Source organism: Lepidochelys kempii, chromosome 18, assembly GCF_965140285.1.
Source record: "Lepidochelys kempii isolate rLepKem1 chromosome 18, rLepKem1.hap1, whole genome shotgun sequence".
Taxonomy (NCBI): domain Eukaryota; kingdom Metazoa; phylum Chordata; order Testudines; family Cheloniidae; genus Lepidochelys; species Lepidochelys kempii.
In genome coordinates this window covers 10,457,932-10,485,437 of record NC_136397.1, presented here as the reverse complement: position 1 = coordinate 10,485,437, position 27,506 = coordinate 10,457,932, and the positions used below count along the sequence as shown (strand labels likewise).

Sequence of the window (27,506 nt, the reverse complement as noted above, 5' to 3'; positions counted from 1 at the left end):
TAACACAGTGCTGTAAATCCCAGAGTTGGACACACTGCAGAAAAAAATCCAAATTTAAAAAGAAAATTTTTGATATGCTAAACACAGCAGAACAATGTCTCCAGGAGTGGGTTAGGCCTAGAAGGATAATTTACAAAAGCTGGCTGTTACTATCTCTTCTGCTAGTCAGAAACCAGTGTCAAACTTTAGGGCTTTAAACTAAGGGCCCAAGTGTGCTATGTAGAAGAAAGGACCCAGGAAAAGGCTATAGGCATTACTTAAACCCTATATTGAGGCTCCAGTGGGGTATGTAGGCCTTGTGTTTGTTCTCTACAGAGGGGTGACTCTTACTCTGTGTATAAACACCTATTGATGTGGGTCTTATGGAGAGACCACTCGCAGTAATACACCCTCAGAAAACAGCCAACTGTGGGTGCTACAGATTCCATTCAGTTACGGATAAAAGTGAATGTAGAACAAAGTTGCAGGAGGTCAAACCAGCTCATTTGTAAAAGTACATGATTTATTATTAGTGCTTTGTATTTTTAGGGAGACGCGATGCTTTCATGGGCTCAGGCACACCCCAACTGTTCTGAATTCATCTGTTCAGCAAGGGTAGCACTGCTCTGATATCCAGCTAGTTGCATTATTCATCTGGGGCAGAAGACCAGTCACAGGACCTCTCTGCTGCTTGGAATTGAATGTCTCTGCTTTCCCTCCACCCTTTTCCAGATGCTGCAAGACCATTAAGCTGGGATAATTTTTTGTCCTACTGCCCTCAATATTGCCCTTTGGTTTGCTTCATAGCGAAGGAAATGCACTCGGCCATTCTCAGTTTGTGCATGGTACTTTCTTGAGCTAAGAGCGAGGAAGTTTTCAGTGCTAATGTACTGCTCTGCGAGAAACCTAAATATAAGCTTTTTAAATGTAAAACTCCCAGAAACTGAAGCGAAACATCGTTACAACACAGGGAAACGTAGCCTAGAGTCCAAATACTGTACCTGCCCTTTCCCCTTAACTGGGTGTGGTACACAGCAGCTTCGCAGCGATGGCTGACATATATGTGGTCGGTAAAAGCTTGCCAGGAACTAATATAATAATGCAGCCTGGGAGATTGGATTGAAAAGCAGGTAAATATTTTGCACTTTTGATACTCTTGGGTGGGTGGGGGGGAGGGGAATAATTTATTTGGCAAATGTCTTTTTTTAATTTTTGTTTTTGTATTTGTGAACAGGCACTGATAATGTCATTTTGTTTTAAGATTATTACAGATTCGCAACTGAAATAAACTATTTTAATGTGAGACGATGAGGTGGCCTTGCATTTTAATAGACAAACTGACAGTGCGTTGTGGCGTACGTGACTTAATTGCAAAAGTTCGATAGCTGTTAACTGCTTGTGATTTAGCAAATGCAATGGGCTAGTTATCTCCACTCAGGCAACAGGGCTGCTTAACCAAGGACAACTGTTTCCAAAAGCTGCCCTGTATTTTAGTCAATGTTCCTATTGCCCTCCTGAAGGCTGACAGCTATGGGCCCTAGGAAAATCATGCATAAAGAGGGTTTAGAAACGTCCCATCACTGCGAGGGAGAACACAGTGCCTTGGCATAAGTCCTCTCCTAAGGTAGGGCTTGGAGCTAGTGTCAGTTTGGATCCACTGCATAAAGCAGCCAGAAGAACTCTTCTATTCCATGCCCATGGAAGGGAGCCAGGATGTTACATTATGTCTGTATATTGCTCTCCTCCTAGGTTTATGTTTAGTGGAAAAAAGTCTTTACTAGGCACTTCCAAAAGACCCCCACATTTTAGATCATAGCCACCAGTTTTGATATTGAAAGAATTCCAGCTGCCATCACTGGACCCATATGCTGCTAAGCCATATTACTACAGCAACATGAACATTAAGCCTTCCCCCCGCAATTCCAGCATCTATTCTAGCCGCTGCTTATAGCATACAAGGAGCATGAAATGATTTTGTCTGATGAGGAATGGCTTTTAGTCTCTACCACAAAGCTTAGCTTTCCCTCGTCCCTTCTCTAACTGCAGAGGTGAGGGAAGGTGGAAATTAAAAGCAAAATCCGACTGAGTTGTTCCATTCAGGCTTTTTTCTTCATTCATATTATGTCAAAGTACTTGTGTGGAAAGGCTGTGAATATTAAACTCATCTTGTAGGTGAAGAGAGAGCGGTCGTGACTTGATTTGCCTCAGCTGGAGCCCGCCCTACACGGCTTTAAATCGTTTTGACTCGGGGGAGTGCGCACAGCATTTCAAACAGCAGATTTGCTCCCATGAGGGCTGTGTTACCTACAAACAAAGAAAAAACCATGACTATCCAATGGCTTCCAATTAAAGGGTCAGTCAGAAAGTCATTACTACACGAACAAGGGGTTATTTTCCAACTCTTCCTCCGATATCTAGGCCCCAGCCTGTAATTGACTCCATGTTGGCAGAGGCTCATTCAAATCAATGACGTGCTCCTACACAAATTCACTTGCCTGACTGAGACCGGCTGCTTAAAAGCCATACACTAGTGAAAAGCTGTCTGTGCTGGTAAACTACCAATGTAGTTATGCTGAATGCTTTAGTTCTACCAAACTGCCTTCTTGTCTTCAAATGGAATCTCTACCCCAACCCCAGGAAATAAATTAGAGTAACGGATAGGCAACAGCTGAAACAATTCACAAGTAACTTAATTCTTAGTCACACAAGTTTCATTTGCACAGTACACTAAGGCTGTATCTACAGCGCCTGCCCCGATTCACAGCTGGTGCTACTTCCCTAGTGAGTGCCTTGGTGGAAAGCTGTAGTCTTTCCCATTGTACAAGGGAAGAGAACACACTTGGTCCTGTGCATATGTTCACTCGCCATTGTGACAGGCTGGATCACAGAAACCCCCTGGGAGCTGCCACCTGGTGTGCCAAGACTACTTCTGCCCCTGCTTTCCTGCCCAGACAGCTTAGGACTTCAGTGCCCTGCCTGGTTTGAGCCAGACCCGCTAGCCGGCTGCAAACCCAGACCCAGCTCTGAACCACGTCCCCTAACAGCTGGACGCTTAACTGAAAGCAGCTTACAGAAGTGTGCCTGTCTTTAACACTCAAATGCCCAACTCCCAGTGGGGTCCAAACCCTATATAAATCTGTTTACCCTCTATAAGCTTTATACAGAGTAAAACTCATAAATTGTTTGCTCTCTATAGCACTGATAGAGAGATGCACAGCTGTTTGCCTCCCCCTCCCCGCCAAGTATTAATACATACTCTGGGTTAATTAATAAGTAAAAAGTGTAACAGACAGAACAAAGTGAATTACCAAGCAAAATAAAATAAAACACACCAGTCTACGTCTAGTACAGTACTAAAAACTGAATACAGATAAAATCTCACCCTTACAGATGCTTCAATAAGATTCTTTCACAGACTGGAGCTGGACACCTTCCTAGTCTGGGCACAATCCTTTCCCCAGGTACAGCCCTTGTTCCAGCTCAGGTGGTAGCTAGGAGATTCCTCACGATGGCTGCCGCCCTTGTTCTGTTCCACCCACTTATATATCTTTTGCATCAGGCGGGAATCCTTTGTCCCTCTGGGTTCCCACCCCTCCTTCTCAGTGGAAAAACACCAGGTTAAAGATGGATTCCAGTTCAGGTGACATAGTCACATGTCCTGTGAGACCCCAAGCCGCCTTTCCTCCCAGCCTGACTCACAGGAAGGCCTGCCTGCAAACAGAGCCATCCACAGTCAATTGTCCTGGTCGATGGGAGCCATCAAGATTCCAAGCCACCATTCATGGCCCATTTGCATAACTACAATAGGCCCTCAGAGTTATATTTCATATTTCTAGTTTTTGATACAAGAGTGATACATTTCTACAACTAGGATGACCACACTCAGTGGATTATAAGCTTTGTAATGATACCTTACAAGAGACCTTCTGCATGAAGCATATTCCAGTTACACTATCTTCACACTCTATACAGAGAGTGCATCACAACCATTGCTACACTGTGGGAGCTACACCCATCGTGACCAGCTGACTTTTGCCAGCATAAATGCAACCTAAGACTCCAGGGGCAGGGCCACACTCGAAACTTCAAAGCGCTGCTGCGGGAGCGAGTGTGGTCACGCGCCCGTGCTGGGAGAGAGCTCTCCTGGTACTCCACCTCCACAAGGGGATTAGCTTTATGGCGCTGTAACTTGCTGCGCTCAGGGGGATGTTTTTTCACCTCCCTGAGCGAGAAAGTTGCAGCACTGTGAAGTGCCGGTGTGGCCAAAGCCCAGGTCTGTCCCTTTATGTGTATAACTCACACTGAAATCAATCCAAAGGCAGAGTGGCCCCGGGACAGGACCGTCCAGTGTTGTTATAGTCTCTACAGATCTCCAGGAACCAGATACAGTGTTTGGGGTTTTGGGGTTTTTTTTTTGGTGTTTCTTAAAGCAAGCACTTCTCTCCCTGCATGAGCCCGGCTGCGTGTATATACATATGACAAAGTCAATTCCATGAGCAGAGTGTTCTGCTAAAAAGTGTGCCTTTGGCAGGACATGAACCTAATACAGCCATCATCTTATTACAGGGTGCGCTTTGCCTACCACAGTTTCTGAACATAACAGGTTCAAATATTGGTTTTTCTAAATTAAATTAGTTTTAAATATTGTTTTTTCTTTATTGCTGTTGAAGCATGGAGTCGCCTCTGTCACCAAGGGCAGGACCGATGTCTCTTTGCATTTACCTGGCTGCCACAGCAGTACAGAGGAAGGATTGCTTAGTGGTTAAAGCACTGGACTTTGAGTCCAGAAAACTGGCTTTTATTTACTGCCTCCACCAGCAAGTTTGGTGAGTGAGCTGTGACAGGTCCTGTCACCTCCCTGTAGCTCAGTTTCCTGCATCTGAAAAGGGAGCGACAAGGGGACCAAGTGGATCAGATCATTAGTGGTTGAGGTGCTTGCACTGAAGGGGCTACAGAACTGCAGAATGGAAGTACAGATTTACACAAACACAGCAGTTCATTCACAAGTGATTCTTACCTTCCAGCTGTTTAGAGTACTGAGCTGAGTTTTGACTAACGCTGAGGAATCCATATCTTGGTTATACAAGAGCTGTGGCCTCTCCTGTTTACACAGCACTATTTGTCCCTGACATCCTGGTGGTCACACACTCTAGCATACCCTGAAATCGCTGTTGTTAGATTTCTAAAGACTACTCTGCATTTTCTTAAATATTCTCATGCAACATGCTGTTTGAATTGTCGGTAATACACAGAGTAGGAATAGCTGACTATAAGTAAAAAGAAAAGGAGTACTTTTGGCACCTTAGAGACTAACCAATTTATTTGAGCATAAACTTTTTTGTAGCTCACGAAAGCTTATGCTCAAATAAATTGGTTAGTCTCTAAGGTGCCACAAGTGCTCCTTTTCTTTTTGCGAATACAGACTAACACGGCTGTTACTCTGAAACCTGACTATAAGTATTTCCAACAGCCATCACTATGTTCTCTAGGGATGCTCAAACTGTCCAGGACCAAAAATCTGTCTTTTTGTTTTGAACTCTAGACAGCGTCCAGTGCCCACAGCTAAACAGGACCCAATCTACTACTGACAAACATGGTATGCAGCAGTTCTCTAAGTTTGCTTTATTGTCCCAAATATTTCCTGTGACTCACCAGAAGCATCATAGATTGGTGCAACTTCAACAAGGTCACATCCCACTATATTCAGTCCTTGGCACCCACGAATGATCTCCAAAGCCTAGGGAAGGTAAGAAAGGGCTAGTTACTAGGTACCCAAATTGTTAACTTTGAAAACACTCTATATATTTAAATAGCCGAGGGGGTGTTTTCGTTTTTAAACACAGCTGACATGAAATCTGAGAAGATACAGTCCGAGATCACTGCTGTAACCTAGTGCTCTTTGTTTGTTACATATTGATCCGGAGTGAGCGGAAAGCAGAGGCTTAGATGTATAAATACTGAGACACCATCAAACTGTATATCAGCTCAATCTCCCTTAGCAGTGGCTTTTCCTATACTAGAAGGGTAACTTCCAATCTCTCTCTAGATTATAGGCAGGACACAATAGGAGTTCTCAGTGATTTCAGTTCCCGCTCTGCCAAGTTTCTTGTTTAAAGACTTCTAAATCCCATTTAGTTCCTTGACCCTTAGATTCATCCCCAAGACTCCTGTCCCCGACCAGACGAGGGTCTTCACGATCGGGTTCCCCATCGGGGGATCGGAGACGGACGGGATTGGAGCTGAGTCCGAGAGAGCAAGAGGACTGTGAGAGACAGCGAGAGCCCAAGAAAGAGCTGCAGAAGCAGCAGCAGCATGAACTGGCGGTGGGGGAGCGGAGAGGCCTAGGGGACCTCCCAGGGGTGAGTGGGGATAGACCCCGGGGTGCCAGTTCCGCAGGGAACCTCGAGACTAAATTGCTGCCCCTGGTTAAGGGGCGAGGGGGGGGGGAGATGTGGATGCCCACCTCACTGCCTTTGAGCAGGCTGGAGATTTGAACCAGGGGGACCCTGTGGAAAAGCCCCGGTGTCTAGCTCCCTTGCTGGGTCCCAAGGCCATAGACTCCGTCAGCCAGATGGGTGGGGAGGTGGACAGGCTCCCACTCCTGAGCCCAACCTATCTGTCTGTGTGGAGTCTCCTGGGGCCAGGCCCCTCGGACCTCCAGTGGGAGCAGAAGGTGTGGTCAATGGGGAGACATTCCTGGGGTGGCGAGATCCTGGGACAGAGAGAACTGTTGTCAGGCCCTGGGTGGTGCAGCCTCAGATGCTGAGGGGCTGTGTGAGCTGGGTGAGGGTCCCAGGGATGAAGCCCCTCGCCCTGCCTATGGCCCAGATCCCTGTGCAGACACAGGACGGGTGGTGCTCCAGGATACCAACTGCGAGACCTTGTTGTGGGGTGACTGTGCCTCTTTGGGACAGGATCCAGGCCCTGCTCCTGTAACTGCCGAGGGTTTGAATTTGAATCAGGGAACCAATCGGTGGAGAGGGAAATGGTCAGTGAAAATGCAGATGACCTGGCTGGCAGGGGGGAGGACCTGCTCGGTTCAGGCTACTGCCTGCCTGTAACCAGACCCCTGGGGCTCCCCGCCCCTCTTGCACACCGGAGGGGGTTCACGCTGGCTCTGATGCAGTGAGGAAAGCAGCGAGCTCGCTGCCTGCCCCACTGGGACAGCAAGGGCAGCGCTGAGCACAGTGGGAGCTGAGACCCCACCTGAGTGCGGGGAAACGCAGGCAGGGCAGGGGATCTGTTGGGAGTGGCAAGGTGCTTGGTAAGGAAAGTCTGGATGAGCCTAGGCAGCCTTGTGAGCTGATGGCTGTGTCTAGGCAGCAGGGTGGGAAGGCGAGGAGAACGGAAGATGAGTGTCCCTGGACCTTACCTGTTAGCTGGGTGGAGAAGTGTGACAGTGAAGGAAACGTGCCTGTGTCTGTCAGGGGTATTGACTTGCCTATGGAGGGAGCTACTCTGATCTCCAGGCAGTTGTCTGTGAACTGCCCTGTGTGCTGGGACAAGGGGAATGAGATCCCAAGCTGTGTGTCTGGGAAAGGAGAAAGTGTGTCTGGCTTAGGGGGGAGGGATAGCTCAGTGGTTTGAGCATTGGCCTGCTAAACTCAGGGTTGTGAGTTCAATCCCCGAGGGGGCCATTTAGGGATTTGGGGCAAAAATTGGGGCTTGGTCCTGCTTTGAGCAGGGGGTTGGACTAGAGGACCTCCTGAGGACCCTTCCAATCGTGATATTCGATGATTCTATGATTTCTAGGGGCAGACAGTATAAGCCCTGGGACTTCCTTTAAAGGGAGCCAGGTTTTCCCTGCATCCACTCTGCACATTCAGAAATAAAGTCTGAGCATCTCCTTACCTGAGCAGGTGTGAGACCAGCAATTTCAGGTGCCCCTGTGGCAGGGGCATATGCAGGGTCCAATCCATCAATATCAAAGCTGATGTAAATGGGCTTGGCTCCCATCTGCTTTCTCACCTCCCCCATCAGTGGTACCAATGACTTCAGCCAGCAGTCTTCAGCCAGGACGACACGGAAACCCTGGTGGAGGAAGGAGAAGAAAGGTTGGCTTCACCTGCTTGAAACACGCTGCTGGGGAAAGGAAACGGGTGGAGAGAGCAGTGGTTCAGTGTAACGTTTATGCAAACAGCTCTAACTGGCCAAAGCAAGTGTCTTCTGCGGATCACAACTGGTGCTTCCAGCCATTCTGTGGTCTCGCATTTGCTCTCTCTTCCATTCTGCCCCCACGTAGGACAGACTATGGTCTCCACCTGCCCTGGCAAGTAGCGCTTTCCCCACAGGTGAAGCTGTTCAGGGCATATGCTGCTGGAAACAGCACAGACAGGAGAGCAATGAGGGAGGGGGGGTGCCATTCCCTTGCCATCTGGTGCAAAAGGAGGAGAGAGGGACAATAAATGAAAAGAATGGCAGCGGGTGGCTTTTGTCCTGCTCTAAGTGTCTTAGTTGCAGGGACTGGAGTGGGAGAAGTGTTCCATGCCACGGCATCAGTTAATGAACAATATCATCTTGCACCTTTTGTCTGAGGATCTCACATCACACACACTCAGCAAGCCTCTCAGCAGCCGTCTCAGGAAGAAGAGGGACATATTGTTATTCCCAGCACTGAAATCAATGGCCATTTTGGCCCTGACTGCACAGGCTGGGCCCGGCGGAGAGTAGAGAAGGTTTTGGCAGCGGTATACGCTACCTGGTCCCAGCAGTATTTGTAGGGATCGGGGGTGTAGGAGGAGCCTCTGATTCCGATCTGAACCACGCGTTTGCAGTCCAGGAGCCCCTCGTCCACGCAGCGTCGGAATGGCGTCCCATGGAGGATCTTCTCCCCCAGCGCTGTGTCTCCAGTGTCAGTGTGAGCATCCACGTGCACCAGTCCCACGGGACCATGCCTAATGGGGACAGGGCAGGCACAAACATGGCCTTAGCTCCAGCCCTATGCTCCCATGCATTTGTGTGGATGCTTTGGTTAACACAGGTGCTTACAGTATGTGACAGACCGAGACCAGTGGGGTACAGGAGTCCGGTCGAAGGCAAATATACTGGCCACAGGATGACTAGTTTTCGGTTCCCTGAGTAACCAGAGCAGGGGCTGCCCTAGAGCAATCAGGAACCTGCTAGAACCAATTAAGACACCTGGAGCCAATTAAGAACTTACTAGAATCAATTATGGCAGGCAGATTAATCAGGACACCTGGTTTTTAACAAGGACCTCCCATCTGTTTGGAGGGGGGCATACAAGGAGCGAGAAGGCATGCTGCTGGAGGACTGAGGAGTACAAGCATGATCAGGCTTCAGAAGGAAGATCCTGCGGTGAGGATAAAGAAGGTGCTGGGGGGAGGCCATGGGGAAGTAGCTCAGGGGGTTGTAGCTGTCACACAGCGGATACAGGAGACTTAGACAGCTGCTATCCACAGGGCCCTGGGCTGGAACCTGGAGTAGAGGGTGGGCCCGGGTTCCCCCCAACTCCCGATCGGACACAGGAGGAGTTGACCTGGGCTGTGAGCAACACCAGAAGGGAAGGTCTAATTTGGAAAGGGATCTGGCCTGTCCCTGACCCCCTAGGTGGGACAACAGAGATGGTGGAGAAGTTTCCCGCACGCTGGCTGGCGATGAGGTTAGCACCTCTAGCAGAAGTGGCCAAACTGAGGGCTACCATGAACCTCTGAGGGGAGCAAATCTGCCAAAAAGCGCAGGCCCCACCAAGGCAGAGGAGGAACTTTGTCACAAGTGTTAGGATATAGATATTCAGGCCTGTCTGCAAAGGCCTGTACTTTAAGAATTTAGGGGTATTCTTATCACTTGGCTAGTTCTAGAGGTATAAAAGAAAGAATCAAAATCACTGTCTGCTGGTGTAAGGGCCTTCTCTTACTGTGACAGTTTGAGGCCCTGTTCTTAGGCTAAGGCCTTTGGCTAAGCAGCAGAAGCAGCCATAAGCTAGGAAGCGAACAGTCACATCCTCACATTCCAAACTAGTCACATTGAAATAAGGTGCTATTGGGCTGTCAGGCACTATCAGGACAGGATTGTATTCCTATCACCTCCAGAGAAAGGGAAGTGCCTAGAAAATGTAAAAGGAAACTTAGGTTGATAGCATCCTGTCTGGCAAGAACTCACTTATCAATAGCTGGGATGTGAAATCCTCACTTCTGTATTGTTTTGTCATTATAGTTCCCACTTTGCTATTGTTTATTGGCATGGTCTCTGTCTGGTTCTGTGATTGTTTCTGTCTGCTTTATAATTAATTTTGCTGGGTGTAAACTAATTAAGGTGGTAGGATATAATTGGTTAGCTAATCACGTTACAATATGTTAGGATTGGTTAGTTAAATTTCAGTAGAATGATTGGTTAAGGTATAGCTAAGAATATTACTGTATAAATTAGGGGCAAACAGGAAGTAAGTTGGGATTCGAAAATAAGGAAAAAGGAACTTGTATTTAAGCTTGCTGGAAGTTCACCCCAATAAACATTGAATTGTTTGCACCTTCGGACTTCGGGTATTGTTGCTCTCTGTTCATGCGAGAAGGACCAGGGAAGTGGGAGAGTGAAGGAATAAGTTCTCTAACAACAAGTAGTTCTGACCTTGTTCAATCCTTCAGCATAAAATCTTGGATTCTTCGCAATGATAGAGATCTAGATGCCAAACAGATCATACAATTGATTTGTCAAGGTCTTCTTCCCACCCTAGATTCCTATGGCTTCAGACCTCTGAGAAGGCATCTTTCTATTCAGCAGGAAGGCAATAAGCACATGAGCGCACCAATTAACTCTAGGGCAAAGATAGCCAGAGACCGAGTGCAGACACAAGATGCCAGCTGGGATCAGCACAAACAAGCTCTGAGTAAGTGAGAGGAGCAAACAGGAAGAGTGCCAGCATCTAGCTATTGATTGACAGATACTGCTGCAGCCCGACTTTATCCCTCACATGACTCTCCAACCCTGTCTGATTACACGAACCCTGGAACCCCAAATGTCTGAGGAGCCATTGGAAAGATAAGAAGAACAGTAGGAAGCTAAGACGGCTCCATCAGAAGCTCTTTAATGACAAGAAGCTCTTTAATGACCTGAAAATTAAAAAGGAAGCCTACAAAAATGTGGAAACATGGACAAATTGCTGATGATGAGTATAAAAGAATAGCACAAGCATGTAGGGACAAAATCAGAAAGATGGGCACAAAATGAGTTACACCTACCAAGCGACATAAAAGGCAATAAGAAGAGGTTCTATGAATACACGAGTAGGATTAGAGACATAAAGGAAAGTGTAGGTCCTCCATTTAGCAGAGAGGGAGAGCTAATAACTGACGACATTAAGAAGGCTGAGCTGTGTAATGCCTGAATACTACAGTCTTCACTAAAAAGATAAATTGTGACCCAATACTTAACACAATTAATGTTAAGAACAAGAAGGAAGGAATGCAAGCCAAAATAGAGAAAGAACAAGTTAAAGAATATTTCTTTAAATTAGATGTATTCAAGTCAGCAGAGCCTGATGAAATTCATTTCAGGGTACTTAAGGAACTAGCTGGGGAAATCTCAGAACTGTTCATGATTATGTTTGAGAACCCAGGGAGGGCAAGTAAGGTCCCAGAGGACTGGAGAAAAGCAAACATTGTAATGATCTTTAAAAAGGGGAACAAAGAGGACCCGGGGAATTATAGACCAGTCAGCCTAACTTCAATAGATGAAAGAATCTGGAATATATTATTAAGTAATCAATTTGTAAGCACCTACAGGATACTAGGGTTATAAAGAATAGCCACAAGGGATTCATCAAGAAGAAATCATGCCAACCCCACCAAATTTCTTTTTCGACAGGTTTCAGAGTAACAGCCGTGTTAGTCTGTATTCGCAAAAAGAAAAGGAGTACTTGTGGCACCTTAGAGACTAACCAATTTATTTGAGCATGAGCTTTCGTGAGCTACAGCATCTAGTTGACGGGGGGGAAGCTGTAGACATGATGTGTCTAGATTTCAGTATGGCTTTGGACACAGTCCCACATAACAGTCTCATAAGCAAACTAGCAAAATGTAGTCTAGATGAAATTACTTTAAGGTGGTTGCAAAACTGGTTGAAGACCGTACTCAGAGTATTTATCAAAGGTATGCTGTCAAATTGGGAGACCACATCTGGTGGGGTCCCGTAGGGGTCTAGCCTGAGTTCAGTGCTATTCAACATTTTCATCAATGACTTGGCTAACGGAAGGGAGAGGATGTTCTAAACACTGCAGATGACACCAAGCCGTGAGGGGGTCGCTAGCACTTTGGAGGACGGTATGAGAATTCCAAACAATTTTGACAAATTGGAGAATTGGTATGAAATCAACAAGATGAAATTAAATAAGGACAAGTGCAAAGCAGTACACGAGGAAGGAAAAATCAAACGCACAACTACAAAATGGAGAATAACTGGCCAGGTGGTCAGACTGCTGAAAAGGGTGTGGGGGTTATAGTAGATCATAAGTTGATTATAAGCCAACAATGTGATGCTGTGGCGAAAAAGGCTAACAACATTCTGGGGTGTATAAATGGGAGTGTTGTAGGTAAGACAAGGGAGGTAAATTGCCCCACTACACACAGCAATAATGAGGCCTCTGCTGGGGTATTGTGTCCAGGTCTGGGCACCACACTTTAAGAAAGATATGGACGAATTGGAGAGAGTCCAGAGGAGAGCAACCAAAATGATAAAAGGGTTAGGAAGCCTGACCTATGAGGAAAAGTGACCAAAAATTGGGCATGTTTAGTCTTGAGAAAAGACTTTAAACTTACTTTTCTGCCACTGCCTGCAGGATCGGGTATGTTATTGTGTGATCACCACCTGCAACGGGACAGGGAACAGAGAACATGCTATGTAATAAGAACAGGCCAGCACTGACCAGATATATTTTCCAGTCATAGCAAGCTACATTCATATTGCACCACTCCTCTCATAGGGGAACACATCCGCACTTCACAAAGAGAGAGCTCATCCTTTCGAAGCAACAGCCTTTATTCATCTAACTACCTTCCCTGCAGCTTTAATTGGTGGCAGATAGTATAAAAAGGGGCAGCTTCTCTTTTTAAAAGCTCTCAAAAATCCAGCTGGCTGTCACTCTCTTGCTGCAGCTGGGACTCAAGGCCAGCTTCTGAATGCAGATCCCGGATATACAGCCCTCTCTCGCCGCAGCAGGCTGGGGGAGAGGTGCCTCTCCCCCAGCCCCAGCCCCAGAGCTGAACCAGCAGCAGCAAAGGTCTGGGAGCAGCTGCAGGAGACTGAATTATCTCAGCAGGGAGGAGAGAGGAGCTCTGTTGCACTCTCAAGACCCTGTTAATAAATTAGTCTGTATCCATTGCAGTGTATGGGGCAGAAGGGGGAGGTGGCTTTAATGGATCCTGCTATTCTTCCGGGTGCCCACTTTCTGGTGTTTTAACAGCAAAGCATGAGATTGGGCCCAGCCCTGGGTTCCTTACCCATCGTGAGGGGAATGCAGCCAGCTGCCACAATCTTCTGATAGGCTTCTCGGATTTGCCTGCAGCTGTCCTGCAGGTTGTAGAGGTTCACATTCACATCACCAATGTCAGCAACCATGAGGGAATGGAAAGGTGCTGCCCCAGTGCTGGGGTTATACATTCTCACCATGCCCGACTCCGCTCGAATATGGCGAGGGCCGAACCTGGAAGGGAAAGAATCCCACACTTCATTATCTGGGATGGTTCGAGGACGAAACTTGTATAGAACCCGGGGATTCTGAACACATGGCTGGTTGGGCACACACTCCTCCTAGACACTTAGGAGTTGAAGGCTGGAAAGACCATTGCGGCAAATGTTTCAAGTGGGACTATATTGTGGTTGTGATAGTCTACGTCAGATGCATAATGAGTATGGCCGAATGGTTTCAACAGACAGGTCATCTGTAGATCCAGGCAGAGAGCTTACTGCAAATCGAGAGTGCATGCAAAGATTTTCACATGTGACTCTGATTCTGGGTGGCCAACCTGAAAAGATTTTCAGGGGCCTGCTTTTCAGATATGCTGAACACCCACCTTTTCAACCTCCGCTCCCTTTAAAGTGTCTAAATTGTCAGGTGCTTTTGAAACTCTTTGCCAGTCACACCAGATTTACAAGAAAGTCTCTGACTGGAGCCACACATGATCCATCTGCTGAAGTGCTTAGGCCATGCTCACAACCGGAAAGCCTGAAACGGGCGTCTCCCTGCAGCATCCAGTCACGCTCAATGGACACTCACAGACACTATTAGGTTTGCTGTCTCCACAGAGACAATGTACTCATTAACCTGTTAGATTAGCTGAAGACTCCCACTTACTTCAACATAACAGCACTGAGATTAGGGTGACCAGATGTCGCCATATTAGAGGCTTTGTCTTAGATGTGCAACTATCGCCCCCCCCCCAAAAAAGTATCCCGATTTTTCGCACCTGCTATCTGGTCACCCTAACGGAGATGGTTTATAGTAAAACTAAGAAAAAGTTTATTAATAAAGAACCTAGATGTAAATGATACTAAGTCAGAGGAAAACAGACTGGTATGGTTACAAACCAAACATGCTTTCTAGTGACTAAGGATTATTTTTAGCAAGTTATAAACTTCGCCTAAGCAGGTTACTCACTCAATCAAATTCCCCGCAACTCCAGCCGTTTAGGTAAGAGGAATGCACAGTCTCAGTGTTCCCATAAGTGATGGATAACTAGAATGTCTTTTTGCTGTACTTTATCTTTCCCAAAGTCCATTGTCTTTGGATCAGGAGCCGGGAAGACTTCCTAGGAGTGCAGACTCTGTCCCCAATATGCTGCCGTTTGTTAGCTTGATTGCTGTGTTTACCTCATATATAAATGTACTTTCATTATCCTTTGGCTTATAGAGGTTGATCTAAACCAGGGGTGGGCAAACTATGGGCCGCAGGCCAGATCTGGCCCGTCAGGGCTTCGAATCCGTCCCATGGGATTGCCAGCCCTGCGCCTCTCCAATAAGTGGCCAGCACCACGTTCCTGCAGCCCCTGGGAGGAGTGGGGCAGAGGGCTCCGCGCGCTGCCCTCACCTGCAGACACCGCCCCCCACAGCTCCCATCGGCAAGGAACAGAGAACCGTGGCCAACGGGAGCTTCAGGGGAGGTACCCACAGACGAGGGCAGCACGCGAAGCCCTTTGCCCCCCCATTCCCCGGGGCCGAGGGACGTGCTGCCGGCTGCTTCCGGGAGCGGCATCTCGCTAGGGCAGGCAGGGAGCCTGCCATAGCCCTGCTGCCACCCGGAGCAGCTCAAGGTAAGTGGTGCCAGGCTGGAGCCCGCACCCCTCCTGCACCCCAACCCTCCCTTCCCCAATCCCCCCTGCCGCACCCCTCCTGCACCCCAACCCCCTGCCCTGAGCCTCCTGCCACACCCCACACCCCTTCTGCACGCCAGCCCCCTGAGCCCCCTGCCGCACCTCAACCCCCTGCCCTGAGCCCCTCCTGCACACCGCACCCCCTCCCACACCCTGCACTCCCTCCTACACCCCAACCCCCTGCCCCAGCCCTACATTCATGGCCCTACATGCAATTTCCCCGTCCAGATGTGGCCCTCGGCCCAAAAAGTTTGCCCACCTCTGACCTAGACAGGTAAATCCCCATTCCTTTGTCTCAGGCAAGTTGGTTTATCAACTCTCTCCACAACATATTATAGGAACATATTTTCAGCACCCATACATAACTCTATGCACCACCCATACATACATCACGCTGATATTCACGACCAGCATGTCACCAGTTTTCATAAAAGACTTGACTCAATGTCCTTTTAAAGTACAATAATATTATATTCAGTCGGTTGATTCAACTGCAAATTCTTTGGGGTTCAGACCCTTGTTCTGGGGTGTCTGGACCCTGACTGTCACATTACAGAACCACTCTGACAACTGGCACCTTCATTAGCAGCCCGAACAGGACTGAATGGGTACCAAGAGCAAACCACCCTCTCCCGCTTTTTCTTGGTCCCTGCAGGACGCGCCTGAGGCAGACTGGCAGGGCAGTACGGGAAACCTTGCATTCTGCCATATCTGTTCCCTGGAATAACAAGAGGCCTGCATGCTACCAGGCAGTCGGTCCCAATCTTTCATCAGCACTGACTCCCCTGGGATTTTTCTTGAATAGCCCCTATCTCATGGGTTGTGGCTTCCCCCTCCTCAGCTCTTAGCCTAATAGCTGCCCCTTACCTTGCACCAGGACGGTTGGAGGTTCCTGTGTCAAGGGGCACCCCAACAAAAGCAGCATCTAGTCCCTCTGGAGAAGTCTGAACGGGCAGCTTCATCATGGAGCAGACCCCCACGGGCCTGGCTACGAATTGAGCACTGGGAGGCATATTGAAGCTAGAACCAGCGAGAAAGCGGCGAGGGGCACCATGCCCAGCGAGCAGGTGCTCCAAGCCCCCACGATGGAAGCCAGGCAGGGAGCCAGCTGCAGCGGGGTGAGCTGTGGCCCACACACACGGGCTAGCTCTGGGGCTGCTCAGCAAAGGCGGCTGGAGCTTGGCTGCCAGGAAAGTTGTCGAGAACTTCCGAAGGCAGAGTCGCTCCTTGCAGAGCGTTCTCCAGAGCAGCTGGCTGCCTCGCAGAAAGAGGGCCTCCATCTGCACCCCCTGCTTAGCCCTCCTCCCCCAGCACAGCAGACACCCAGATGCCCAGAGCTGGCCCTTCAGGTTCAAAGCAGAGAGTGGCTGGGTAGCAGAGACAGACAGCACTCATGCCACCCCCCTCATTCCCTTCCCCCTGGCAGGTTCAAAGTGCAACACCGAAATCCACATCTCCCTCTGTTCCTCCAGGCCAATAGCAGAGATACAGCAGCTTTAAACTCCTACCCTTTCCCCATAATCCATTCCCACTCCCCCTGCCTCCCCCCCCCCGTTTCCTCCCACCTTGCATTCTGGGAAATGGAATCTTTTCCTCCTCTGGGATTGTCAGATGCCGTGTCAGGGACCCCAGAGTCTACTCAGCCAAATGGCCGGAGCAATTTGAATTTGTGCCGCATGGAGCATTATCGCCGTGATCTGACGTGGCCAGGTTCCAGCTTGCAACATGTTCATTTAAATCAAGCAGCCTGTAGTCCCTGCGGGCCGCACCTCCATATGATTAAAGGAAAAGGAAGCCACAGGCCTCACTGCAGAACTGCCTGAGCTACCTTTGCCTGTTAGTCGAAGGGATCCTTTGCAAAATTTACCACTAGAATTTCAAGTTGTCTTCACTGCCCTGCTGCAATACACAGTGACGGGGAATGCAGCAGCTGTTTAAAGGGGTCAGGTGTCGTAGCAAAGGTTTAGGGAAAAGAGAAGAACTTTTTCTTCACATCTCACCCTCTGACTTTCCACTTTCTTGAGGACCATGTGATTTCAGCATGAGCCTTGCCTATTAGGTCTCCACAGACAATTCTCCAAGGGAGTTATGCGGATTTGCCCCAGTTCCAGCTCCAGATGCCCAGCTGGCCTAGTGCAAACCCCAAGCATGTACACACAGAGTCCCAGTATGCGGCTGTAGCACTTAGAGCAAAGTCAGCTGTATCAGTACAAATGGCAGCTTTCCTTTTCTAGGGGAGATGCACTGGTAACTATACCGGCAACCAGCCACTGATGACTGGACTCAGGGTAAGTCCCCAGGGAAGCGTAGGCCTTAGTCATCATAAAAGACTTTGGGTTGGAAGTAATACAATCCTAGAGTTTTATCACATTTTCGATTAATACCCAAGTGATATGAACCCTCATAGTAGGAAGCCCAAGAAATGGCAACTCCTTGTAACAGTGCAGCTGTGAACACTGTCAGTGTATATCAGAAAATGGCAAACTCTCTGCCAAAATCCAGCTGTGACCAAAAGCTTCCAGTGGTTAAATACATTCTGATGATGGACACTCAGCATTTCTTTGCTTCACAAGCCCCAGCTTTCCCATTTTTAGCAAGCAGGAACCTGCAACCTTTTAAAAAAAAACTATATTAATCTTGGCTAGAGATAGTTGGAACATTTTCAACAAACTGAAATTTCAGCAAAACTGAAACATTTCATGGAGACAGATCAGTTTTGAGGAAATTTTCAGCGAGACTATTTTGTGTGCATGCAAGAATACACATGTGCTCTGTTCCCTGGTGACAAGACTGCTGGCCTGGGATGTTAGAGACCCAGGTTCAAGTCCCTACTCTGCCTCATTCAGAGTCATCTCGGATGAAAATCTCTGCTCTGAATCAAGCAGAGCAGAGATTGTACCTGGATCACCTCCCACATCTCACCCTTATCTTCCCAAATCAAAAAGCTCGCATTTCAACCTGAAAACAGACATCAACGTAATTCAGTTTTCACAAAAACCTCAAAAGGTAGTGTGAAACAGAATTGCTGTCCTCCTGCCAACTCTAATTTTGGCCACTGGACTGAACAAGATCAAACCAGATTGAATATCCGAGGCTCACCTGTGTTTCATACCAAGCAGGCTTGACTCAGATGATGCAAGGAAGCTGTGAGATGTATTCACTACAGCAGTCCAAAATGCCTTGAGTCAAGATGGATGAAAATATTAAGAGGGATGCGACGTGGGGAGGTTGTGCTTGGGTGGTAGTTGGTGGAAGTGTCTGCCCTTCCTGCCCTAATCGGTGGAGTATCAACACACCTCTTTTCGCTGTCTATATCAAAGCACCAGACATATCTTTCCCTTTGTCTCTTCTGGGAATGTGTATTTAATTTCTCAATGACCTCTGCTTCCTGGTCCTCTGCTCCTTTTGGTTTTGTCTTCCCTTAGCCCATTGTGTCTCACAGCTGGTCCCTGCCCTACTAATCACCTGGCATACTTAGGTGCATCTGTAAGTAACAAATGCATTTTGAAAACTTGCTACTTCAGGATGCCAGCTGACTGCCTGCAGAGTTCATGAGTCCCCTACACAACTAGCTATGTGCACTTTGGGTTTTTCTTCACTTTCCACTGAAGCACGAGGTCACAGTGAAAAGCAGGACACTGGCTTAGATGGATCAGTGGTCTGATCTGCTGGGCAAATGCAAGGTTTCTAACTCCACTCCCTACTGTTCTGCAGACTGGAGCTTCTTAGAGACAGGAGGGGCAGCCACATGTGTAAAGCAATCTGGTTCCAGGGTAGAACTTCTGACAATACCTCTTCACGCAAATAAATGCAGATGGCAGCCTCAGTTCTCTAGTTCAAGTGAAAATTAATGAATGCTGTGGCCCATGTCCCAGTTAACCCCTTTTCATAAAAGAGAAGCTGAGAATTCACTGCTGGGGTTGAAAGCTAACAGAAAAGTGACAGCGTTTACCCCTCCCTGCAAGCTGAAATCTCAGCATCAACCAGAGATTTCAACTCAGCAGCGGTTATGCACCTACTATCAGCAGTGCCTCGCCTGAGGTTACTAGCCCTCAGATCTTCTACAGGGTGTTACAGAATACAGAGCAGTGGGGCGGGGGAGAGATCCAACCCAGGCTTATATTCAGGAAAATTAGTTACTGTTTCACTATCCTCATTTATCATGGAAACATTGATAAGATTTCTCTAGTTCCGTGCTCTTATCTTGCAGGTTGTCAGAGCTGCTAGCACCCCACCCTTGGAGAGCGCAGAATGGGATGTTTCAGGAAGCACCTCCTGCTTGGAACACAGGCCATAATCCATACTTTGAAGCAAAAAATAAATGAAAAAAAAGACGAAGGGCCTCAAAAGCCAAACTGCATAAAACCTCAGACCTATCACGGTCCTGATAACTGGCAGTGGGCGTGGCTAGAAACATCCTGTCAACATGGATAGTATGTTGCTGAAGCAGAGCCCTACCCTAAATATAGGGTAGAATCCATAGTAAACAGTCATGGTCTACATAACTGTGCAGTGAATTTTTCCAAGATCCTTTCAGCGAGGGATAAAGCCCACCCCCACTTCCCATTTACAGATAGCACCTGTAGGTGCTGCCATCCACAAACAATTAGACTGAACTCTACCAAGTTATGGGATTGTTGCTGATGGCAATTTGTGCTCAAAACACCATTAACTTATCAGGGTTTTGAGGTAACTGTTTTTTCCAGGGCTAGAATTTACTTTGATTTTCCTGAATCTTCCCAGATCCTTTGCCTTTTGTGGGTCCTTCTGTGTGGGACCATTTCGGTATTGTTGTATGGCACCTATAAAGGTTCAAATTAGGTGGCTGGTTATGTTAGTCAGCTGATACACTTTCTGGTATGTTAGCTATGAAAGCACATAGCTCAGTGGCTGCATTAGAAAATGAATGGTGCCAATTTCTATAAGCAGATTTACTCCAGTGCAATACAAATTTGCAATTGATATTTCCATTATATTTTACAAGTGAATGGAGAAGAGGCCTGAAATAAAACATTTTTAAAAGCATTGCAAACGACTTACGAGACCCATGCTACATGGGCAGCTTGTTCCTGTGTAGTGAGTCACTGACACACAGTGTCTCACTGCCCAGTTCTAACGATCTCCTTGAAATAAGAATATAAGGGACCAAGAAAATGTTCAGAACTTCCGTGAATATGTTGAACAATCCTGGTGCTTGGTTTGTTTCCCAAATGCTCTTGAAAAACTAGACTTAATGGTTATCCTTAGTGGTGGAGTATGAGAATAAACTGAGCCTTGAGGGCTGGACTGGAAGGAGCGGACGATGCTTTCAGGACCACATCCAAACAAATATTTAGCATGCAACAGAAGAATAAATCTGAAAGGCCAAGACCCAATATGAATTAACCCACAGGTCACTATGGCATTAAGTCCGGCTACAGTGAACAGAGACAAAACCAGCATCCGTGGATTCATTCATTGTAACAGCACAGTCACCACTTTATTGTGCAGAGGAAAATGAACTAACTTTTGCAAACACCCACAATACGCAACTATAAAGTCTCATGATATTTTCACTACAACACTTGCTGCTAGTTAAAAATTAGTGTTTTCCTTACAACCACAGAATAAGCCCTAGTAGGGAAACAGAAAACCAGGTATATATAATAAGGAACATAGTCAAGCATAACTACCGAAAGAGCCATTAACCCCATGACCTCTTTTCACCACTCTTTCAACCATGATGCAATTCTCTCTGAGACTGGCACACTGAAATAGTAGCATGTCCCTGGAAGGAATTTTAGATCTGGTTAGAAGAACTAGATCTACACAGTCTAAAAGGCCACATGACTATCTCAATGGTCCAAGTACTGACCTGCTGTGATCAGAGATGTGACTCAGTTGCTTAGTTCAGATCAAGATCTGAATCCAAACTTCTCAAAAGCCTGGGGATATCTGGATTTGGTATTCCAGTTCAGCTCATGCAGGGAACCTTCTAACACTGCAAGCCTGGCTTGTGAAATTCAGATTTGGATATTAGAGTTGAGGAGAGCCCTCAAAGGGATAAAAATGTTGTTATAGCAGATCAATCAGAAAACAGAAATTACTTGTTCTGTATTGAGTGCCTCTATGGCATTTTACATATAATTAGATAAGTACTTTGGCTGTGCATTTTATAACCTACCCCACAGCTCCTGACAGAACTCCTCACAGATAAACAGCTCAATCATGATGCTCTTGGCTGTCATTTTATAAAATGTATCTATGGCTTCAGAGGAATATTATTTTAATAAGAATGATGCTGGTTTCAAATTTAAGAAAACAAAGATTTCATTTTGTTCCATCAGTTCAACTTCCTTTATAGTTCGAACAGAAAATCAGTATGATTCACAAAAGTGCAACTGTAATGCTCTTCTGTAAAGAGCAGCTGTGTTATACTTCCCTCAGTGCATAAACCCTTTTGTACAGGAATTTGCTTCAAGCAGTAAATCTAAATTCTTGGTGTGAATGAAGCTGACCAGATAGCCTTCAAACACTTTCCAAATCATACCAAATCTCATAACAATTCAATGTTGTTTTCTCTACAGGGAAGACAACAACCCTCTGTATACTAATTCTTTCTGTAGGTAAACTCAACCTCTTACATTAACACATACACCAGGCCCGCAGATATTTTTCCTTAAAGTATTTTAGGCTTCCAGAGAGACAGAAGTATTAGACAGATTCCCAAGTGCTTTTAGTAAATGCCATTTATCTACTGCAGGGCCACACACAGAATTGTACCCTTCAGGCAGAATGGTTTCTCCAAGAGAGCAGTAAAAATGCTGCCTCCCAAAGATCTTCATACTCCAGATTTGCCAAGAAGCACGTCTTCATCTTAGTTTCTACCCTGCTTCTGTCCACCAGTCCATCCATCAGTAAAGTGGCAGCAGATTGGTGAAGAAGCCAGCCAATCATCTTGTCTAGTTTCAGTCTCTTTGGGACTAGAATATTTTCACCCCAGAGGCTTAAGTGGAGCACATTAGCTGCAACTCGAGCAGACAGTCTCTGAAACGAGAAGTGAAAGAAGATCAGCTGAACGACAAAGGTGTTAGAACAGACACATAAGATGTATACTGTTGAAATGCTCCCAAGCATCTTCTCATCTCACCGAACATTCACTTCTTGTTGAAAGGCTTTGTGGGGCTGTTGCTGTCAGGCTACTATACTTGAGCTCCCAGTTCAATCAAGTTCCATTAAATGCCACCCTTTTACAATATAACTTCACTGTAATACGCAAAGAAGTGTCAGGTACCAAGATCTTTATATTGCATCACACTTTCATCAAAGTCCTATGATAGTTTTTTATTATTACCACCAACACAGCGCTTAGGAGCCCTAATCATGGTCAAGGACCCCATTGTGCTAGGCGCTGTATAGTCTAACACAATACTCTCAGGAAAGTGACTGCTACGCAAGTGACACCCTGTTAAAACCCCACTCATGCCAACAGCTGCAAGGTCTCTCACCTTGTTGGGATCCCGCTGAAGTAGCATCTTTACCACCTGCTTCACATCGAAGGGCACAGTATCTGGCAATGCTGGGAGCTGGTCTTCTTGGTAGCTTCTACTTTCCAGAGAGGACCTTCCTTGGCCATAGAAAGGATTACACAGTCCAAGGATTTCAAACGCTATCGCTCCAACGGCCCATGCGTCTGCTTTACTGTAGTCAATCAGGACACCTGGACCAGGTATTGCTGTGACCACCTGCATCAGAAAGACCACAGGAAATATATGGGAAGGTAGAAATACACAGCACAAGTTTGTTTAACCTTCTGATAAATCTTCTTCTATTCATCAACTCAGTTCTTACTTCTGACTAAAGCTTGCACCCAGCTTAGTATTTATAGAGGTATATTACTTGGGCAGCTGAAGAGGGACTCCAGATAGTGGCCTTATAAAGGAACCATGTGTTCCATTTCACACCGCATGAAAGCCAGAAGTATTTCTGCCCAGTATACCAGTGCCAGGCAAGGGATCCCTTACCATATGTTACGACTACTGGTAACGGGGGAGGGAAAGGAAACACAATTAATTTCACCACCACCCAAAGGATGCAGAGGAATGACTACTAGTTTGATAACAATGCAAGAATTGCTACACAGATGCTGTGTAGGAGAACTCACTGTCCTGAGACCCTTGGAAAAGCTAAGCAGAAGAGGGCATACGAATGGAAGGCAGCCAAATTTGGAATTTCTTACTTTTATGCGTAAGATCAACTACCACCTTGTAACACTGATTTTTTTTTCCCATTTTCAGTTGCTCAAGATACCAGCGGGAGATTGCCCAGCGCGGAGCTCTGTAATGGTGTTCTCGTGATGAATTCAACAGAAGATGTGGTTGCCCCATCTCAAAAAAGATATATGGGACATGGAAAAGGTTCAGAAAAGCGCAACAAAAATGATTAGGGGTATGGAACGGCTGTTGTATGAGGAGAGAATAATAGGAGTGGGACTTTTCATCTTGGAAAAGAGACGACTAAGCGGGGGATATGATCGAGGTCTATAAAATCATGACTGGTGTGGAGAAAGTAAATAAGGAAGTGTTATTTACTCCTTCTCATAACACAAGAACTAGGGGCCACCAAATGAAATTAATAGGCAGCAGGTTTAAAACAAACAAAAGGAAGTATTTTTTTCATATAACGCACAGTCAACCTGTGGAATTCCTTGCCAGAGGATGTTGTGAAGGCCAAGACTATAACAGGGTTGAAACAAGAACTAGGTAAGTTCATGGAGATTAGGTCCATCAATGGCTATTAGCCAGGATGGGCAGGGATGGTGTCCCTTGCCTCTGTGTGCCAGAAGCTGGGAATGGGTGACAGTGGATGGATCACTTGATGATTCCTGTTCTGTTCATTCCCTCTGGGGCACCTGGCACTGGCCACTATCGGAAGACAGGATACTGGGCTAGATGGACCATTGGTCTGACCCAGTGTGGTCATTCTGATGTTCTTATCAGAGACATTTAACCACATGGTAGTGCCAATCAACCAGACCATGAATCCTCTAAGCAATGCTATTGGAGATGGCAATCCATGGCAGGAAGTTCTGTGGGGAGATAAACTAGACAAACAATGCCACACCCACAACAATCTCCAGCCGCCCGCATAGCAAATTAGTGGGCACAGTACTAGGCAAAAATGGCAAGATAACCAATAATGAAGAGGCTTTTACCAAGTGTTGACTAAGATGGACGTGTTTGAACGGCATTCGAATTTCTCATCTTGTGGTGGGGGGGTATATAGAGCAAAGGGGAAGGTTTGGTGTTCCCCAAATCCATTACTTTGGACCTAATCCTGCTCCTATCTATGTTAATGGACTTTACTGGATCCTACACTTCCAACAGCACTACACATATGTAACTACCTAATACAGGCTATAATTACTTACTGAGACTCATACACATGAGAAATTACCTCAGGTGCCATAAGACAGCCATTGCCTCCCCGATCCACATACCAGCTGGTGAAAGGCAAACTCAAGCCAATATTTTCATCTGCCAAACAGCAACCAAAATCTGTGATCACCAGCCAGGGACAGCCAGCTGTAAACATCACAGGTTAACAAAGTCAGCACCCAATTGAGATGTGCAGTGTACAATACTTGGCCATATTAGATACCACACATCATATCAGAAAACTGACTGACTATTAATCTGCACAAGCAGTCTCATTCCTTACAGGAATCTATATTACTGCAGACCATTTCTGCATCTCCTCTCTTCAGTATTAAAAGTTAGAACACTGGGGACATTTGTAAAGTAAAAGGTTTGCTCATTTCTCTGTATAAAGAATCAGCTATCCATCCAGAGGTTTCTCAGACACCTCAGTGATTCTCCCAAATTCAGCAGTCTGGGACTCACGCTCCACACACACAGTACTTTCAGTTTCATAAGAATCATAGAATCTCAGGGTTGGAAGGGACCCCTGAAGGTCATCTAGTCCAACCCCCTGCTCGAAGCAGGACCAATTCCCAGTTAAATCATCCCAGCCAGGGCTTTGTCAAGCCTGACCTTAAAAACCTCTAAGGAAGGAGATTCTACCACCTCCCTAGGTAACGCATCAGCAGTTTCTGAGGTTGCATGGAGGAAAACACTCGTGTTCATTTAAACAGCTTCCATCGTAACTTGGACACCCAGCGAGTGAGGTACAGTACCAATGTACAGCAGAGATGGGCAGAACGGAAGCATATTCCTAGATATAAAATGCAGTGTAAGAATTAGAGCTGCTGCTGAGTGATAAGAGAAAACAGACTGATGTGCCAGGTCTGACTGAGTCCCACTCTGACTTCAGAGAAGATACACAAGGTTAAGAATTAATCAGGGATGGAAGGAATCTTTGGTACAGAGTCAGGGAGCTGGCAAATGTTTGAGCTAGTTAATGGTTACTCTGCTGATGCCGAGTCAAACATTGCAAAAGAGAATAATTGATTTCCAGAGACTGAAGTTTTAATCATTACCATCTGCATTCGGTATAGCTCAAACAAGGCTTCAAGAAAACGAAACCTATGTTAGTAGGACCTCTAAAAATCTTCTACGGCAGGATTTTTAATTACACAGATCTAGGCACTTGCTATTGTTCCCTGTTCGTCTGAATCTCGGTCACACTGAAACAGTGCTCAGGTAATTAAAATTTCAGTTAAAGAGAGTGACAGCAAACCAACAAAATGCTGTTCCCTCTGGTCTCAGCTAAAGATCCGAAGGTACAATATCACTAACCTATCTCTGCTGTGGGATTTTAGAAATTGCCTGGCAAGTTACCATGACAGAGACCATGGACATGAAGCTTTTGCGTCATAAATGTTGTAGTACAGGCTAGTGCATGCCCCTCTGCTCTCTGTTTAAGCAGTCATTCACTTAGTAATTTTTGCAACATATCTTGTTAACAGTGCTTTGTCCTTCCATAGCACCTTTCATCTGATGATCTCCAAGCATGTAACAGACACTGAACAAACACCACAACACCCCTGTGAGGCTGCGAATCATTATCTCCATTTTACTGATGGGGAAACTGAGGCACAGAGAGGCTAAGTGACTTTCCCAGCTGTCACAACAGCAGCATGTGGTAGAGCCAAGAACAGAACCTAGGAGTCTCAACTCCCCTAAACAAAGGCTGTAACATCTAGGCTCACTTCCTTCCCCATTAAACACCGTGGATGTGATTTTCAAAAGCATCTAAGGCCTGGTCTACACGGGGGGGATCGATCTAAGTTATGCAACTTCAGCTACGTGAATAACCTAGCTGAAGTTGACATACTTAGACCTACTCACTGTGGTGGACTCACTGCAGTGAGTCGACTGCTGCCGCTCCCCCGTCGACTCCACCTGCGCCTCTTGCGGCGGCGGAATACAGGAGTCAACGGGAGAGCGCTTGGGGGTCGATTTATCGCATCTAGTCTAGATGCGATAAATCGACCTCCGCTGGATCAATCGCTGCCCACCGACGCAGCGGGTAATAGAGACATAACCTAAGGCTACGTCTACACTACCGCAGGATCGACACTCCGGTGACCGATGCACTGGGAGTCAATTTAGCGGGTCTAGTGAAGAACAGGGTTCAAACAAGAACTAGGTAAGTTCATGGAGATTAGGTCCATCAATGGCTATTAGCCAGGATGGGCAGGGATGGTGTCCCTTGCCTCTGTGTGCCAGAAGCTGGGAATGGGCGACAGTGGATGGATCACTTGATGATTCCTGTTCTGTTCATTCCCTCTGGGGCACCTGGCACTGGCCACTATCGGAAGACAGGATACTGGGCTAGATGGACCATTGGTCTGACCCAGTGTGGTCATTCTGATGTTCTTATCAGAGACATTTAACCACATGGTAGTGCCAATCAACCAGACCATGAATCCTCTAAGCAATGCTATTGGAGATGGCAATCCATGGCAGGAAGTTCTGTGGGGAGATAAACTAGACAAACAATGCCACACCCACAACAATCTCCAGCCGCCCGCATAGCAAATTAGTGGGCACAGTACTAGGCAAAAATGGCAAGATAACCAATAATGAAGAGGCTTTTACCAAGTGTTGACTAAGATGGACGTGTTTGAACGGCATTCGAATTTCTCATCTTGTGGTGGGGGGGTATATAGAGCAAAGGGGAAGGTTTGGTGTTCCCCAAATCCATTACTTTGGACCTAATCCTGCTCCTATCTATGTTAATGGACTTTACTGGATCCTACACTTC

General features: G+C 46.6%; 2 protein-coding genes across 2 annotated transcripts in view; both read right to left on the bottom strand.

Moving 5' to 3' along the window:
- Positions 1–481: 481 nt before the first annotated feature.
- On the bottom strand, positions 482–16,813 carry LOC140900021 (agmatinase, mitochondrial). Its single transcript, XM_073316500.2, has 7 exons — positions 16,167–16,813; positions 13,431–13,633; positions 12,750–12,798; positions 8,678–8,873; positions 7,831–8,010; positions 5,632–5,716; positions 482–2,283 (listed from the first exon to the last, which is right to left on the bottom strand). Exons 1-7 carry the CDS (start codon positions 16,577–16,579, stop codon positions 2,210–2,212), a joined length of 1,200 nt encoding a protein of 399 aa, XP_073172601.1. The 5' UTR covers positions 16,580–16,813; the 3' UTR covers positions 482–2,209.
- A 3,935-nt stretch (positions 16,814–20,748) lies between these two features.
- The window catches only part of PINK1 (PTEN induced kinase 1), a 37,485-nt gene continuing 30,727 nt past the window's right edge, over positions 20,749–27,506 (bottom strand). The window contains exons 7-8 of the mRNA XM_073316896.1: positions 22,787–23,023; positions 20,749–22,325 (exon numbers count right to left, since the gene is read on the bottom strand). Coding sequence (XP_073172997.1) covers positions 22,065–22,325; positions 22,787–23,023 — 498 coding nt within the window. The 3' untranslated portion in view covers positions 20,749–22,064. The remainder of the gene's footprint in view (positions 22,326–22,786; positions 23,024–27,506) is intronic.

What these genes read in the sequence shown, in the direction of transcription:
- LOC140900021 (XM_073316500.2), bottom strand. Translation starts at nt 16,579, where the DNA reads ATGGAGGCCCTCTTTCTGCGAGGCAGCCAGCTGCTCTGGAGAACGCTC. An exon ending in CTGCAGGCAGTGGCAGAAAA is followed by an intron (nt 8,874 to 12,749) that starts GTAAGTTTAAAG and finishes TGTCCCCATTAG; the next exon opens with GCATGGTCCCGTGGGACTGG. An exon ending in ACAAATACTGCTGGGACCAG is followed by an intron (nt 8,011 to 8,677) that starts GTAGCGTATACC and finishes TTCCTCCACCAG; the next exon opens with GGTTTCCGTGTCGTCCTGGC.